Raw genomic sequence first — 18,133 nt, 5'->3', positions numbered from 1 at the left:
ACTCTTCAGCTCTGCTTGACACTGAGACCAGAAGACATCTGTAGAGACTAAACGGTCTTGTCACCATGGGCTTGGGATTACCTGTCTCTGGATTTATCCTCAGTAATTGTGGCTGGTTCCTTGCCAGAGAGGGTACGCCCAACAGCAACTGTGTGCTTGATAGTATAACCCAGATACTATGTGTTCCTGGCCAGTTCTTCCCTTCCTTACAACTGTTTTGTCTCCCTCTAGATATGGTGGCAGGGCAGCTTTAGGCTTTTAAAATCACAATTGTCCCTTGGTTTCAGGTTTCAAGAATACCTGAATCTCAAAAAGTTCCCACTTCAAGTTATCATTTAGCTATGTATAGCACTGTGAGATAAAATGAAGTTTTTCTCCAGTTTCTTGCCTATTCTGTAGTGGAATTTATTGCCACAATATATCCTTCAACCGTGGGCTTGCCCTGTGGCCAGGACTGCTAGTCTGTTTTCTCCAGGGTTGTCCAGCTTACCTGTGGTGAAGGCTTCAGTGGCTCCTCCCACTCAGCTGGCCACCTGTAGCTGTGGGATCCTTTGCATTTCTGCATTTCTCTGTGGGTCAATCTGTTTCTGTGTGCTTTCCAGTTCTGTGTCACCTCTTTGTAATGCCTGATGTTCTAGCTCTTTCTCTGTCTAGAATGAAGTCTGTTTTTTGTTACCCTAACTCTACTCGCAAAACCACAGACTTAGCTTCTAAGGTGTCTAACCTGAGACTCATTCTGGTTGTGATTTGAATTCTTTTGATGATTTACCAATTGAGCTTTTCCTTATATATGGGTTAAAACATTTTTATATCTTCTTTTGAAAGGCAGCTATTCAGATCTTAAGCCTATTCCGTAGCTGTATTATTTGTATTTTTTAATTGCTGACTTTTTGAGTTACTTATGTGATTTGGATATATTGATTCCTGGAATAGTACACAAATATTTCCCCCTATATTTTCGTAATTCTTTGATTTGTTTTCTTTGATGTGCAGAACCATCTGAGCTTGGCATAATCCCATTTAAGTATTTTTGCTTTTCCCTATGCCTTTGGAACCTATCTAAAAAAAAAAGTCTTATGCCAGTATATTGAAGTGTTTCAAACTAAGTTTCCTTCTAATAGTTTTATAGTTTCATGCTTTACATTGAATTCTTTGATCCATTTGAGCTTGTTTTTTTTTTTGTGTAGATGATAAAAAGGGTGTAATTTAATTGTCCTGAATATATGAATCCACTTTTGGCAGTCCCCTAGCTCAAAGACTGATCCTTTCTCTACTGTGGATTGGAATCTTTGTCAACAATCAATTGAGATGCTGGCAGAATGGCTCATGAAGAAAATGGCTGCTGCCCACACTGGTAACTTGAATTAGATCTCTGGCACTCACATGGTAGAATAAGAAAACCAAGTATTACAGTTTGTCTTCCAACCTCTAAATGTACACCATGGCACCCACACACATGTGCAAACAAATATATAAAATAAAAATACATGTGTGTTAAAATAAAAAATATCAGTCATGTAAATATGGATGGATTTCTGCATTCTCCGTTCTGTTCCACGTGTCTGTCTTTATGTGAACACTATGATATTATAATTACTATATCTTTGAAGTCGGGTATTGTGTTCCTCATTATTTCTTCCCTCTTCGGAGTCACTTTGGTTATTTGGGTCTTTTATAGTTATGTACAAATTTTAGTTATGGTTTATTTTCATCCTATTTTTGTGAAGAATGTTACTGTATTTTGAGAAGAATTGCAATATATATGTAGACCACTTAGGATAGTACAGACATCATAATATTCACTCTTCTCTCCCTTAAATATGAGATAATGTTCTATTGTATATGTGTCTCCATAATTTCTTTGCTCACTGTTTTATAGTTTTCATTGTAAGGCCCCTTTATCTTTGTTAAAATGTATTCCTAATTTTTTGCAGCTATTGTTGATTTTCTGTAAGTATGACTCTGTTCACACTTATAGAATTTATACACATATGAATATGTAGCCATTGCCTCAGAATTGAAGCATTTTCTCTGGAGGGGTGAATGAGGCTCATATGATTCAGGAAGTAAATAAAACTTATAAGGCCCAGGAAACTCCTAAAAATTAAAAGATTTACAAGGCCCATCCTCAAAGTTCAAAATTCAGTAAATAAGTCCTGCGGACAGGAGATGGTTCTCAGTCAAGCCCTGGGCAAGTGGGATAGGGAGCTCCTGATACTTCCGTGAGTTGCACCTTTTCCAGGTTGGGCAGCTGCTTCAGAGTTATCCATGCTCCTGTAAGTAACCCCTTATCCAGAACTGTAGAAGCCCCAAACAAACTCACTGCTTACGTAGCTAGAAGTGGTGGAATTGTTTCTTTGATCTGCCATTGGTGCTCTGCCTGAGGTAAATAAATTTGGTTCATGTCTACTCAGGAAAAGTCATGTAATACCAAATATTGACATGTTGAATTCTATCTTTCCCTTTGAATCTAATAATATTTACTTTAAGTATTTAATGGTCTTGTGGTGGTCACACATATTTTAAAATTAACACTAGTTCATCCTGTTGAATTTATTTTTTTAATCAATATGAAATGACCTTTAATTTCTTATGTCTTTGATTTATAGTATACTTTATTTGATAGGAACATATACATTCCTTCTGACTTTGGGTTTCCATTTATGTTTTCTATATTTTCTGACCCTTTAAATTTCTTTTATATATTTACTAGCAAAGTAAGTTTTTATAGGTATCATACATTTAGGTCTTAAAAATCCATCTAGCAAATCTATTTTTTGATTGATGAATTTGATCCATTTACATTCCAAGGTTTCTGTTGGGAGGCATGTACTGCTTCTTGACAGTTTGTTAATCTTAGATATAGTCTTAATTTCTCTCTGCCTCTCTTACTGTCTTTGTTATTTGATGATTTTTTCTGTTGTTGGGATAAAGTTTGAATTTCTTTTCTTTTTATTGTACCTGTTCTTCTATTGAGCTCTATGCATCTGTGTATTTGGCAACAAGGCTCAAGGTTTTGAGAAAAGGGAGACTTCCTTAGGTCCAGTGTCCCAGTTGGTGGTGCTGGTGCTTGCAGCACTGATTGTCACGTTTTTGGAACTGTGGGTCTAAGAGAACCTTCTCCAAGGATCAATGAACAAACAAAAAATACTTTAGGACTTTGAGTACAAGATGCTGAGGTCCCATAGTCACAGGTTATGGAAGAGAAGGTTCTTATATGCAGATAATATTTTGTCTCATGGCACAGATATCCTTGTTTCTAGATATGTAAAATGTGAAGGAGATCTTCTATAGATCCCATGAGTTGAACAACCCTGGTGTCAGGTCTTATAGATTTAGTATTTGTAGTCTTGGAGCTAAATTATATGAAAGCAATGCATTTTGTTCACTGGGGCAAATGCTTGTTGAACTGAGGCATGCGACACTGGTTGGCATGGTGTTGGAGCTGAAGAACATAGACAAAACCTTCTGTTGGTGCAGGGGATTAAGTTTTTTGATCAGCACTAGGCACCCAGAATTTCAAGACTGTGTTTGAGATGAGACTTTTTTTAATTCCCAGAGGTGGACATAGATGGTAGAAGAGATTGAGACACAGGTAGCAGCTTTCCTGGTTTGTGGGAAGCTCCTGATATACAGGGTTGAATGCAGGGCCATTCTGCAGCATCCATTGGCTGCAGAAGCCATTTCCCCTGCTTCTCACTGGACAAGTGTATGAGTTACTTTGCTGTTGCTGTGATGAATCACCATGACTACAGCAACTTATAGATTAATTTATTTGGGCTTATAGTTCCAGAGGGTTAAAGTCCATTGATGGTGGTGTGAAGGCATGATGACTGAAGCAGGAAGCAGAGGGCTCACTCCTTAAACTGCAAGCACAGATTTTAAAAAAATGAACTAGTAATGGCTTGAGTCTTTAAACTGTCAAAATCTGCTTCTGTGGTGACATACTTTTTCTAGCAAGACCATACCTCCTAAGCCTCTCCAAACAGTACCACCTACTGAGTACCAAGTATTTAAATGTTCAAAACTATGGGAGACATCTCATTTAAATCACCATACCCCATGGTTGGGACTTAGTTTATAGCTATGAGTGCCATTGGAATTGAAGCTGCAGAATGGAATGAAACTATAACATACCATACCAAGCCATACCATACCATACCATACCAAAGCAAAGCAAAGCAAAGCAAAGCAAAGCAAAGCAAAGCAAAGCAAAGCAAAGCAAAGCAAAGCAAAGCAAACCAAAGCAAACCAAACCAAAGCAAACCAAAGCAAACCAAATCAAATAAAAGTATACACAGTTCAGCCAGGTGAGAGTAAGAGTTGGATGGAAAATGAGATGCACAGGGATTGACAGACTCAGGAATGCAAAGGACAGCACTCAGTTTACAGCTTGGCAAAGTGGCATACACTTGTAATCCCAGAACATAGGAAGCTGAGGCAGAAGGCTTACTACAGGTTTGTAGACATCATGGACAGTTATATACTGAGTACCAGGTCAGCCAGGGCTGTATCACAAGATCCTATCTGTAACAAAAGTGGAGGGAGGAGGGATTGATTGACTCACTTTTGTATAGAAGTTCCTCACTTGTGTGAGCAATGGAACAAACTGCTAGCTGGTAAGCGTTGGTTTCCAGATGTCAAGGTCATCCTTCCAGTTTTTCTATGCTCTCTGATTTGTTTCAGAGTTTCTAAATTAGAGTGACTTTCTCCCTTTACATGTCTAGGATGGGAATTATACTCCTTGAGAAAACAGACTACTTTGTGTACTTTGTTTTATCTTTTATAGTAGCATATAAATAGGTCTGGTTTAGGGAAATGTTTATTGTTTGACCAAAAGTATAAGGAATGGTAATGATAAGTAATTAAATACTCCACCTCCTCTGGAAAATTCTTTTCTTTGAAAATTTTACTTTTTAGAAGTTTGACTTAATTAGCATTGTGTATACAAGTGCATGATGTGTGAGTGTGTGTGTAAGCATGTGTGCCTCAGCACATATGTAGAGGTCAGAAGGCAACTTGCAGAGAGAAGTTTGTTCTCTTCCTGTCTTCATGTGGATTCTAGAGACAAAACTTAGGTGGCTAGGTTTATGTGACGAGCACCACTGAGCCACCTGGTTGGTCATACTTGGAAAATTTTAGTTGTACAACTGCAAGATAATTTTTGAATGGGATGTTGGCCTGAGAGTATTTTAGGACATTTTTTTTTTTTTTTTTTTTTTTTTTTTTTTTTTTTTTTTGAGACCAGGTTCACTATGTAGATCTGGCTGGTCTGGAATTATCTATATAGATAAGGGTGGACTCAAACTCATAGAGATCCACAAACCTCTGCCTTCAGAGTACTGGGATTAAAGGACATGCATCACCACCCCCAGCCTAAATACTCCAATTCTTACTGTTTTGCTTTACCAGTTTTATACACGACACACTTTTCTACAACTTTATATTCCTAATTCATCAGATTGTTTGCGTTTTATGAATGACACATTAGTCTTAGTAATCTTTCCACAGATTACACTTGTCACTCGGCCCGTTCACCAGGAAGTTCTGATACAATAGCCCCTAGATTGTAAATCATTTGTTCTTTGAAGGTTACTGTGAAAAAGCAACCACAGTTAATCCCAGTGAGTTGCTTCCATTAGCAATGAGCATATGGGAGTGAAGGGCAGAGAGCTCACCTGATCCATCTGCTTTTGAGTTGGCAATGGACACAGATGGACGATTCTGCAGAGGCTGTATTGGGGAGAACTCCCGGGAAGTGAGGGAAAGATGGCCATTGTTGTGTTGAAGTTTACCAGGAGCCGGGCACTAAACTCATACATCAGATTAGCCTTTATTTCTCTTTGTTAGCAAAGCTCCCTGAATTATTCTAACTTTGTCTTAAAGTATGCTAAGGGGAATTAGGGACAAAGCCTAGATCTGACACTTGAGTTGTAAGGTTTGAAGGGAGAGACAGGTCAGTTTAATGATAGCAGTGTTGCCTCTGAGATGTCCCTATGAAAGGTGAGTTGCAGGAGGTTGGTACTACAAGTCCCATCTGTCTTGACCAGTGTAAGACACCCTTCCCTTTCGAGACTGTGTCTGGTTATATCAAGAAAGCAGGTGTTTCATTTGACAGGTCTTCCCTGGTTTTGTGCCTTGTTTCGTCTGTATATTTGCTAACACACAGGTTCGATTCTTAGCTAAGCCTGTTTAGGTTCAGAGCTGTGCAGTTCACTTCTAGTTTTTGAGACTTCTGGTGAGATCATGATGTGAAAATGAAATAGGACACAAAAATCAGGGCCACTTCCTCCAGCTGTTTTCTTCTGAATTGACACTTATTATTGAAATTAATCTTACTTTTATGAAGAATAACATTAAGAGTACAGCAGACAAGGCTACGTGAATATTAACAGTAATAGAATTCCTGCAATCAGAGGTCTGTACTGTGCTGGTCTTACAGCCTCAATGTGTTAAAGGGAGAGGCTCTATTTACCCCTGTACTGCATCTCTGATTAGTTTTGTTGGCTTACAGTGATGGCCAGGATGGTATGATCAGCTGAGCAGGATTCTGGAATTGGTTTTCCAATTTGTGGTGAGGTTGTACATGTCATACTTGAGAGTGATTGCCTTGATGGAAACATTTTCACCCTCTTCATGGGAGGAATTTGTTTTGGACCTTCAGCTTTCATACCTGTGTTATCTAAATGCCAAGATGACAGTATGTTTAAACCAAACGGTTTAGGACTGGCAGATATAGATTCCTTCACATGACACTTTTTGATGTGCACAGATTTTTGGTGCTGCTATATTTTGTGGCCTTAGGGTGTATAAAGACATTATGTCTCCAAATTAGGCCTTTCTTTGTGCCTTAAGTATGAGTGAGATAAAGAAAAAAACCATATTCTAAGCATTTTCTGATATTGGGAATTTTTTCTTCATATAGAGGCATGTCTTAGAAAGCCTAACCTTTAATACATTTTGATACATTATTCATTCCTGGAAAAAATTCTGATTAAATCAGGCAAGATGATAATCAAATATTTAAAAATATGTAAATGCAGCGCTGCCAGTTCCTCTCAGCAGTGCCAATATTTTTCAGTGCAAACACACTCTGATTTCATTTTTGCTTTGAGATCAGACATAATGGATAAAAATAGAAATGAGTGATTCTCTTATGAAATAACACAATTATACTTTGGGAGAATATAATTTTGCTACAAAGTAGAAAATGTTTTAATATTTATATAAGAAAACCATGGCATGTTCATAAACACTCTATCAAGCATTTTTACAATGGGGCCGCCACCGACATCTGAAAATGCAATAAATATTCACGGACACACGGAGTATGAAATATACATCTTGATTTTTATAATCGTGTGTGCTTTATTTTTTACACAAATGGAATGGAAGTGTTGAATATTTACACTTAACAGGAGTGTAAGCTGTGCATCTCCGTAAACTCCAGCCAGGCAAGGAGTAATTCCCCTCCCTCCCTCCCCTCCCCTCCTGCATTTTACAGCTTGACGGAGAAACATCCTGTCAGAGAGAAGCACAGAACTGTCATAGTAAAAGGATCTAATGGGTACAACCTGGTGCACTCAGAAGTTAAGATACACTTAGGAAACACAAGTTTGAAAAGAAGAAAAGTTTGCCATCCCACTGGGAGTCAACCTCGCCACTTTTAGCTGTCTGTCCTTGTGAGCTGCAAGGGAGAAACCATACTCTTTCAGCTGATCTTAAATCTAAATTCACTGCCTGTCTTAGCGTGTCTTCAGCCGCTACAAGAAACTGTGCAGCTGTACGAGAAATGATTTCTGAAGCACAGGTTTCAGCGAGGAAGAATATTTACAGACTGAAGTGTGTATGTGTTTCCAACCGCATCGACCCTTAACCTCAGGTAATGTGTATACATGGTATGCACACCATATATACCCATCCCCTTAAATGATGAATGCATATCCACAGAATTCTCTATGGAGCTTCCTGGGAAATCAGTTGTCACAGGAGGTACTCCACATGCTTTAAGGGAACTGATGTCTCCCCAGGAGTGACTCATTATGATAATCAGTTTAGCCTTAGTCCTTGACTTAAATGCTTTTGTGTAGGAATTTTAGGCAGGACCAAGACAGGAAAAATAAAGATGTCGTTTCACTAGCAAGTCCATTCAGTCTCACCAGAGCAATCACCAGCTGAAAAGCAGAGGGGCTTCACATGGAAACGGGAAAAAAATATAGAGGGGAAAAAATCTCTCTCCAAACCAGGGCGGTGTCATGGCTTCAGTGAGGTTCCTTAGAATAGTTATTGGGGCCAGAGTTTGCCTCTGTTGAAAGGAAGCATCCTCAGCCTGGGCGGTGCTGGGAGTGTGTTCCTGGAGACTGTCCAGGCGGAGGCTTCCAGGTGCCAGGGGGCCCACAGCTCTTGCATCAGCACTGCCGGGGCAGTGGTGCAGGCTGGCTCCAGGTCAGGGCCTCACACTCAGCTTTGCTTTCTGGGCTGAGTAAGTAAAATGGTGACCCCAAGTATTTGTGTCATTAGTCCACCATGTGGACTTGCTGTCTGAATCAGCCGTGAGCCCTTTATAGGACAGGAAAACTTAGGAGCAGGATGTACTGATGATCAGAACTATGTGAGGCGAGAAGAGGGTGGGCAGGTCTGGGAGGAAGGAGTAATAAGGCGAACAGGAGATGGATAAAGGAGAGATGGACAGAGAAAGGCAGACAGAGGAGAGAGGAGGGGCAGCTTCAACAACCCAGGAAGGATAAAAAGAGAGGATCAAAATGACAGGCGGTGATGAGAGGAGATGAGTAGGGAAAAGGTGAAGAAATGATGAGCGCCAGAGGTGTACAGAGCATCCACTGACTCCGTCCTGAAGGGCTGGCAGTAGGGTCTAAGACAGCTCACAGAGGCACCCGAGTGCAGCTTCATCTAGATGGGCTTGCAAAATGGATAGAGCCAACCCCTGAATTTGGGTCTGGGAGAAAGAGCCTTCAAAGAGTAGGCCATCATATCTCATGGAAACGAGCAATAGGAGATTACCTCAGCAATAATTGGCTGACAGGTGGGATTTGGGTTTTGGTAAAGCTGAGACCCCCATGGTGCTACACATTGTACCAGAGCATGAAAAATAGCACCAGTGACACGATCTGGCACTTTTCCGAAAGGGCCCAGCATGTGAAGGTGACACTGTGCCCCTAGCGAGCCTTCAGATTGGAGAGAGCTCCGGACAAAGTTTGCAGTGTTAGCACCAGTCTGGCCCAAGGCTCCAGGTGCATTTGCACCAGATGTGATCTGGGTGACTCTCATGCCATTTCCGTATATGTCATTGGATTTACTGCAAAATACACCAGTTCTTTGGAGCCATAGAGACCTCAACATTGGGAAGCGCAGGACAATACAACAAAATGGATGAGTGAATTCTATAGGAAAAGACCCTCTCACCAATGCGCTTGGTGATTTGTCAAGCAAATATATATGTATTTATATTTATATAAATCTACATAAAAAATCAGTGCTAATGCTAATCCAGAAGCATCTATACTGGGAAAATAAATAATTATATGACTACAAAACCAATGGTTTGTGGTTCAATTTGATTGTACTCAGCCACAGCAATACTATCGAATGGAAAGCACATCACACAACTAGAGAAAACATCTACTCATTAATGACAGTCCTCTAAGGTAAATGGTTGCATGCTCAGTGGAGAAACCAAAGAAGTTATCATGGTGGCCTATAAAGGGAGCTGGGATCAGGAATGGCATTCTAGTGTCAGAAAACTTCTGAGAGCTATATTGATGGAAGTTGGCCGTGACCTGAAACTGGTGAGTTGCAGACATGGACACATCTTTTAGCATTTTGAGCCCTCTAAGGCTATCTCTAGAAAATTGAGGGAAAAAAATACACATGGCTGCTTGGTACCCCTTCATTTGGCAAAGGCAGCCTCAAGACTATAGATAGGTGCTTACTTTTGCAATTTAATGTTTGTTTCGGTGACTGCAGCTGGGCAGATGATGGTATTTAGTAAAAGATGAATGACCCTTGATTTTGGAAAGAGACTCTCAGTTTTAAGCTCCGATGTTCTAACTTAGAAGAAGCCCCATCACTCTGATGGCTCTGTCTTTTGTTCTTGTACTCCAGCCTATGTGCTGGTTGGCTGCACAGTGTGGCAGAATCCCTGCCAGGTCTTGATGTACCCCAGAAATAAGGCGATGGGGCTTAATCCGGGCATGCATAGAACCCAGACATGAGTGGTTATTAATAACACTAAAAAGTCTCTCTCTAAACACCTTGGGCAGAACCAGGCTGACGACACCATCAGCGCTAAAGTGGGAAGCTAACTCTGTGTTTCAGCTTATAGGCTTTGGGAGGTTTCTCTTTTAAAATCATTATTAGTATAATTGTTAGAAAAATAAACTTGGTCCAGGTGCAGCCCTAAGGAAGGCAATTCAATTGGTTGAGCTCAAAGTCATAAATCGTCCTTTTCTTGTGGTTCTCTTTGCCCTATATACTGAAACAAAGTGCATCCCTCACCACTCCCAACTAGATAACTTCTCTTTTTTCTCTTCCTCAGAGAAATAGTGCATCTTAGGACAGATCTCCCCTTGTAATGCCAACTAGGGCTGTTACAAAACACTTCAATTGCTCTGTGAAACTAAGAAAAGATAATTCTAATGACTTATGGTTTGCCAGAATACTGAATAGTTCTTGAACTGTATGCAAGTAACTAGGAACAAAGTTATTTGACTATCTGCGTGGCAGGCTCAGGCTATTTAACTAGAGGAAAGCAATCTTTCCCTTTTGATTATTTGCTTGAGTTTGTCTCTGAAAAGCCATGGGCTTAAAGAATTGTAACAAAAATCTCTTCTAAAACTACCCATGAGGGCAACTTATTAAGGGCCATGTTTTGTAAGAGTGTATCACTAGTGTGCTAGTGTGCATGGGCAGTGGGGGAGGGGAGGGAGGGGAAGTCTTTGTCAGACCTGGAGGGAACTCAGATGCTCTGAATGGATCATTGGCAGCAAAAGGGAGAGTGCAGCCTCAAATTCTTGAATTTGATCATCTGCTGAGAGTGCGTACATTTAGTCTTTCAATGTTTTTTAGTCTTTACAAAATATTTCACAAAACTTTTTAACCTATAGAAATTCATTTCTATACATTTAATATATTTATTGTATAAATTATTCTCATCTTTAGTGCCTTCTTTCAGCTTATAAATGGCAAAATAGACAATTGACAGTCATAAAGCTAGGCCAGGTGGAATCCCCTCCTCAGTAAGGTTAGTCTTCCACACACGACACGCTTGTCTTTGCACATGCCAGCCAAGGAAACTAAGCAATCATCCTCCCCTGATAGTATGTCGCCTTCAAAGGGACTCCTTTCTGTTTTCCCTATTTCCTTTGCTTGTTAGGAAATCAAAGGATGTGCATAGTTATAAAATTCAAAGTGTACCAATTACAGAGGTGGGTAAGGGGTGTAGGTTGGTAAGGTTCAAGTGCTGGCAACTTTTCTTAAAGCAAACACAGAGAGCTGAGCAGCTAAATCAGCTCTGGACATCTGCTGGGGTGAGAAGGCTGCCCATCTCTAGGGCAGAGAGCCCATCAGGGTTCATCCCTACACCTGGTACTTTGAGCAAACCCAAGCCTTCCTGCATACTGTAAAGTCTTTTCCGTCCCACCCTTCGGCCCCTCTGTTTCCTTCATGGCTTCACACAGTTTGTGTTGTACATTCATAAGGATTCACATTGACTGCAAAAACATAAATGCAACAAAAACATAAAAGCCTCCAAGTGTTATATTATATATATTTTGTTCTTCTAAATGTTCTTCTGTCGTTGTCAGAGGTGCAGTAGCTAATTTATAACTTCTCCTTTGAGGGAATCCAGATGAAAGGTCCAGACTGCTCTTCAATAACAAGCTTGCATTGGTTGTAAATATCTTCTAAGGTATCTCCTTGTACAATAGCTGTTAGAAAGACGAAAATAGTAAGAGTTAGGAGGCATTGCCTTGGGGTCAAGGACAGCTCGAATCAGTAACAGACTCATCAGGAGGCTTAATGTCCCCTTTAAGTGAGGGAAAACATGTAGGATGCTTACACAAGTACGGTCACCTCAAGGGTGCTTAAAAGGGGCATTCATTCCATGACCTAGGTCAGTAATAAATGTGTCCCAATCTTAGCGCTTTCTGTGTTTGTTCACAATTCCAGCAACACATTGTTTGTTTCCTGGATGGTTGCTCTGAGCCAGGCGCTGGAGCAGAACACACAGCAGTTCAGACTGAGGCTCCCCGTTTGACTGTGGAGTTTCTATACTTTCATTAAGGCAGAAATTCAGGTCTTGTAGACATGGAAATAATAAGAGCTTTGAAGGTCAAGCTTAGTTAACCTTTTCAGTTCCAAAAATCTTTACCGAGAAACACCATTTATTCTCCAAGCTATTTGGTAAATTAAGATTTTTGTCTCACATTACTATTTATACTGTGAATACCTGGTAAGGAACATAAGTAAGAGAAAATATAAGTCACTAAGCTGTAAATTACTAAGCTACTTGGCTCTCAGTGGAGATTTGAGCACATTTTGTTGTTTCCTTCAATAAATGCTCTTGTGGAGTTGCGTTTCCCAAACACATCAGTATTCTCTGTATGCCACCAAGGCTTCAAGACAAATTATTATAGAAGTAGAGTTGACATTATTATGTTTCAAAAACAATCTTCAGATCACACTATGGTAATCTACCCAAGAGTGCAAACTATGAATCAAATAGTCATTATTTTGACTTAATTTTCCCACCTGGGAACTGAATTTGGGTCCTCTAGAGTAGCAAGGGTTCTTAACTGCTGAGCTATCTCTCCAGCCCTTAGATTTTTCCCACCTGAATGCTCTTTTAAAATCACTCACATTACTAAGAGAAACCTTAATATTAACTTTAGTAAAAATAATTACACAGTGCCCCTCTTGGTGCCTTTGGTACTCAAAGCAACTGCAACAATCTTTATTTCACTTCATGCCAGTAATTCACGAGGGAAGTTGTTGTATTGAATGTTATTTTGGAGGAAGTTGGGATCAAACTCTGAGCCTAATGGAAGCCAGGTGAACACTCCACTACTGCGCTACATCTCAGATTCTGTATCTTGTTATCAATCATTGAGAACCCATTGTGAGATAAATTTTCCCAAGGCTGGTATCTCTCTGGATTTAATCAGTGTTTCACCAGAGCAGGGAAGAAGAGGGAACTCAGGACATCCACAAGAAATTCATATTCTATCCCCCAAATTTCTTGTTGCCACAGACATTGTTAAAAAAATTAAAGCTATTATTAGTCTTGAAACATTGATAACTGAAGCATCTCCAGGTGGGTTTGGCTCATGCTGATGATGAGGAGATGGGTCTGGAGGTCGTCAAGGCAGAGATAGCAGGATAGTAACTGTTGTAGACACTGCCCATTTTGAGTCTTAAAACATTCATTTTCAAGTTTTCTGAAAATATCAGGGAGATAGTTTAATGAGGTAGCATGCCGAAAATCTCCTTAATAGCAGGAGATAGCTCAGGGCATTTGCCACTCATGGTTTAGGGCCAGTGGAGAACTGGAAATGAGCTAACTCAGGGAGGAGAGAATCCAGAGCTCTAAACCAATTGGGTAAGGCAGATAAGGGTACAGGCATCCTCACCTGGAAGGGTTTGGGCTCTAGCTTTACCAGGCATGGAGCCTATTCTAAGTACAGCACCAGGCAATTTATCTTCTTTTCTTGTAGTACCAGGGCACCAAGGAAACTTACCTGTAAAATATTCTCCAAATTCTTGTTCTAGCTTAATTGCCCGGTCATAGGTTTTCTTGGCTTGTTCCTCTGTCAGACGCTTATTCATCTCCCTGAGAAAATGAGGGTTTGATATTAGGACACAAAGAGAGTATACCACATCTCCAAAAATTTAAAATGAACCCTGGAGGAGGCATAGTTTAATCCTAGTAGCTGTTAAGGCTTCATTTTGGGCTCATTGGTGGGCCATTGCAGTTATTGAGGGTTAGGTGCTAGGGTGCTCACTCTCCTGGAAGCCAGGCTTCACGTGCAGCACAGGGTTGAAGCAGAACCTGTCGCCTTGCCATCTGTGGCCTCTGTTTGCTTCCCTGCAGTCCCTAGAGCAGGGCTACAAACTTCCTCTCCAGTAGGCCCTAGAGCATTTAAATGGAGTGCTTATGTGTCCCTTGAGGTTCCCCCTCAGAACAGACTGTCCTTCAACGACTACTTTGTTGTATTTCTAAACCCAGACTTCCTTTGTTTGACTTTGAGTAGGTTTCCACATCTCTAAAATACACATAGGGGATGAATTGAAGACAGTCTTCCAGAAGTGGTCAGAGGGAGGAAAGATGAGAGTCTATCTGGGTTCCTTAGGCAGCACTATACCCACCAAAACTAGTCTTGTTTCTTCTCAGGTCCTAGCATTATAGGATTAATTTTTTGCCTTCATCCCTCTTCAGATCTACTGTTCACCCTCCATCCAAGTCGGATAAGCAGAAACCCCCAACTACAGTCTACGATGTCATAGTATACTAAAGCTTGGCATTTTTTTGAAACACGGTTATGTGAAGAAAGAAGTTGGGCATGGGTTTGGATGTTACTGAGAACTGAAGTATAAAGTAAGTATTTCCATATTTCCCAAACCCTTGTTGCTATAAATAGTCTCATCGTGTTTCTCAGAGTTCATACCTAAGCTTTAGGTTCTTTGAGGGAGAAGCCTATGACCTGTGCATTAGCCTATGTCATGAGCTTGATTCAATAACTGTCAAATGAGTGAGTGGATGACTAAGTGGTGGATGAGGCAAATAAATATGGTTATGGCATAGAGACAAGTAGAGGTACACACAATGCATTATGGGTACAAAGCCATAAAAGACCATTGGTGGGGATAGGGTACATGGACACAGGAAAGCTTCTTATTGCTATGGGGTAGGTACAGAATTCAGGAAGCAGTATATTATGAAAATATCTCTTTCATATATGCCCTTGAATTTATGTTTCTCCTAAGAGGCAGCTGTGTGCTTGCTAATCAGCTCGGTGGATGATGCACAGGAAAGGTAATGTGTGTGATGGTGTGTCACTGTCTCGTTGTGACAGCTCCTATGCTTTTGTTCCAGCTGACCGAGCTTTACTCCTTCCTGGGGAACGGGCAATTCAAGACAGCACTGCTCCTGAAGTAAAACCCCGGGAAAGAGTGGGCCACAAACAGCAGCCTTTAGTAATGAGATTGCACAAGGCTGTGTGTCATCACCACTGCAGTGGAATCCATGGATATGGCTGCAGCAAATTATGCCAAAGACACTGTCCTCATTGTGGCATCCAGCCTTTGGCATGTTTAGTTTTCCTTGGTGATAAGTGCCTGTGACAGGGCCCTAAGGCAGAACTACATGAATCATCTGGTAGTTATGGAAAGAAGAAGATCTTCCATTGAGCACCAGATGGGCTGTCTCCCAGCGTTACACTGGACTAAATGTGCCACTGCTCTTGGTCCCTCAGGCTTTCCTTCTCCAGGAAGTCATCCGTCTCTTGTGTGTTTATGATGTGGTCTAATTTCTGTTTCTGAAATGAGCTTTTATGATGCTGTTCCCAAGAGGCGAACACCACTTTTTTCCTCTTAAGGTTAATATTGCATAGCTTTGTGTGGTGGTCTATAGCTTATAAATCACTTTTACATAATGACATTGTGATCACTTAACTGACTTTATGAAATCCCCACCCCCCCCCCCCCCACACACAGAAGAAGTTTAACGAGTGCCATTGGAGTAATGACAAGAACACTATTTAATCACCAGTACACATTTTCTAAGTGGTAATTGGGGTTAATATTCTTCATGTTGGTTTCCTAGTTTTATTTTTCGGTCTTGGTAAAATCCCCTGTCTACCTTTACTTCTGCGGATGTACTCTGCTTTTAGGCTACAACTCTGGTGATTTCCCCAGAGATCAACTACGCGTTTGAAGTTTATCCTCCCAGCTGCCATTCCAACTACTGTGGTTCAATTTGCAGCTTCGTCCTCAGAGGAGACCAAACAGGTAGCTGATACCCTCAGAAAACAATGGCTTTCATCTCTGGGAATAAGTACCTTCTATTTTTACCATCTTTCCATAAGCATTGTTTTCCAGTGTGCTGTGTATGTTTCAGCCCAACAACATTCTCCCAAGGCCTGTCTTTGCTTCTCCTGGAGGCAGTGCTGAAGCCAGACTCTTATAACTAAGGCACCGACCTCAGCTCTGGCTTTCTCCAAGAAGCTGCTTATGTGTCTTATGAAGATAAGATTGAATTAGTGATTTATTAAAAAGTAACCCTGTGTAGTTTGCAATAATAATACTATTTCCTGAGCACGTACTATATAATAAGGACCAAATGAGCCTCTGTGACACTGTTCAACCTTGAGGAGCTCAAGCAACTTGTGCTAAGGTTATATGAAAGATCACTGGTTAAAAAAATCTGGCCTCACTGTCCACTTTACACCTCTCTGCTTGTAGCCTCTTTGCTCTGCTACCGTTACCTACAGTAGTCTCTCTGCTGTATGGGAACTGTCTAGATGGGTGTTCAGGCAGATCATGGATATCTGCTTAATTTGCTTACTGGTTTTGAAGAGAAGTATTTTACTAGACCTGTGGAATTGCTTTGAAACAGCATCAGAACCATGCATTTCCCATACTTATGTATTTGCACAGATGTGGAGACGATGAATTAAGGATATAGTGATGTCACTAGGGACGGCTCTGTGAAGAACCAGCATCTGCATATCTTAATGTAGACTCAGAATTCTATTAAAGGTGATGTAGAATGTCAATGGAAAATTCTGAAATATTCTTTGTACCCCTTATAAAAACAAAACATAACACATTTAAAGATTTACTTGTGAAACTGTTCTCAAAGTTAAGAAACAATACAAAGGTGATAGTCTTCTGGCAGCTAAAATAACTGCCCAATCCCTTTATAAACCTCTTAGACCAAATGAAGCTGCCAATAAATAGAAAATGTAAAACAATTTGTATAGTAGTAAAGAGTTATTGACTCAAAACATTTAACATATATTGAATTAAATATATAATATTTGATAAAATATACAAATAACATTAATAACCAATACTTATATTTATAACAATATTATATAATAAGTATATTTAGCAATATAAATATAAAGTAATATAAAATAATAGTTTATAAATGCTAAATGATCGACACTGGCATTTCTATCTGAAAACCTTTATGACAAACTGCTATTGCTTCCTGTGTATTCAGATGAGGATTTATCCTCTACTTACATCAGAGGTTCCAGAGACTTGGGCTTTATGAAGATGGCAATGGGATAGAGCTGGGCAACTTGTAACCGCTTAATAGCATTTCCTGATACATCAAGTATACAGTGTTTGCCCTGGTAGAAAGATAAGAGAAAAATTCCAGGTTAAAAATATCAAGAAAAATGGCCAGTGTCCATTGAAATAAAATAAAGCATGTTTTAGAGACAGGTATGAAATATTAGGTTCCTGAAGACTGGAAAAAAATCCCACTTGAACAAATAATTTGAAGTGTGAGGTAGGTATTACTGACTGTGTTTTACAGGTGAAAATACTAAGCCTTAACCATATTGACTAACGACCCTAAACTCATTAGTAGGAAGACTGAAGGCCAGCTTTTGAGCATGGGCAGAACTTGTTGTTAGAATAGACATTTCATCATTTTAACCAATGTTAAACCTGGAGAAATGGTGATCACAGCGGCCTTGAGCAATTCTATGTACTTGCTCAGTGCTTATGTGCACTCTGTCTTGATACATCCATGATAGAAGGCAGACACAAAAGCATTACCTTCAGTTTTATGTGGTTTAATGCTGGCTCTTCCAGTGAGTATGTACAGTTGTCTGTTAACAGATAAAAAGCCTACTCCTTCATAACACACCTCATTGAACTTGGCTTCCAAAGCAGTGGATGCTCACTGCCAGGAGCTACTTCATAAAATATTTCTGGGAAAGTACAATGATTTGCCACATCTCATTCTACCTCCTGGGGAGAAATGGCCTTATTATGTTGAGGCTAAGAGAACTTTGCACAAGATAAAAGGCATGTTTATGTAGATGGGTCCAATCCTAAGTCAGTAATACATGGAAAATGCACGTTGTCTTTATAAGATGAA

The 18,133-nt window shown here is 40.1% G+C and overlaps 1 protein-coding gene across 28 annotated transcripts in view; it reads right to left on the bottom strand.

The window, feature by feature from the left end:
- Positions 1–7,329: 7,329 nt before the first annotated feature.
- Dlg2 (discs large MAGUK scaffold protein 2) overlaps positions 7,330–18,133 on the bottom strand; it is a 1,841,012-nt gene continuing 1,830,208 nt past the window's right edge. For all 28 annotated transcript variants that reach the window (XM_076937777.1, XM_076937790.1, XM_076937770.1 and 25 more), the window contains 3 exons: positions 17,266–17,375; positions 13,755–13,846; positions 7,330–11,945 (listed from right to left, as the gene is read on the bottom strand). In XM_076937777.1, the coding sequence (XP_076793892.1) occupies positions 11,839–11,945; positions 13,755–13,846; positions 17,266–17,375 (309 nt within the window). In that variant the 3' untranslated portion in view covers positions 7,330–11,838. The remainder of the gene's footprint in view (positions 11,946–13,754; positions 13,847–17,265; positions 17,376–18,133) is intronic.

The sequence above is a fragment of the Arvicanthis niloticus genome, chromosome 1 (genome assembly GCF_011762505.2).
Source record: "Arvicanthis niloticus isolate mArvNil1 chromosome 1, mArvNil1.pat.X, whole genome shotgun sequence".
Taxonomy (NCBI): Eukaryota; Metazoa; Chordata; class Mammalia; order Rodentia; family Muridae; genus Arvicanthis; species Arvicanthis niloticus.
This window is presented reverse-complemented; position numbering and strand designations above follow the sequence as displayed.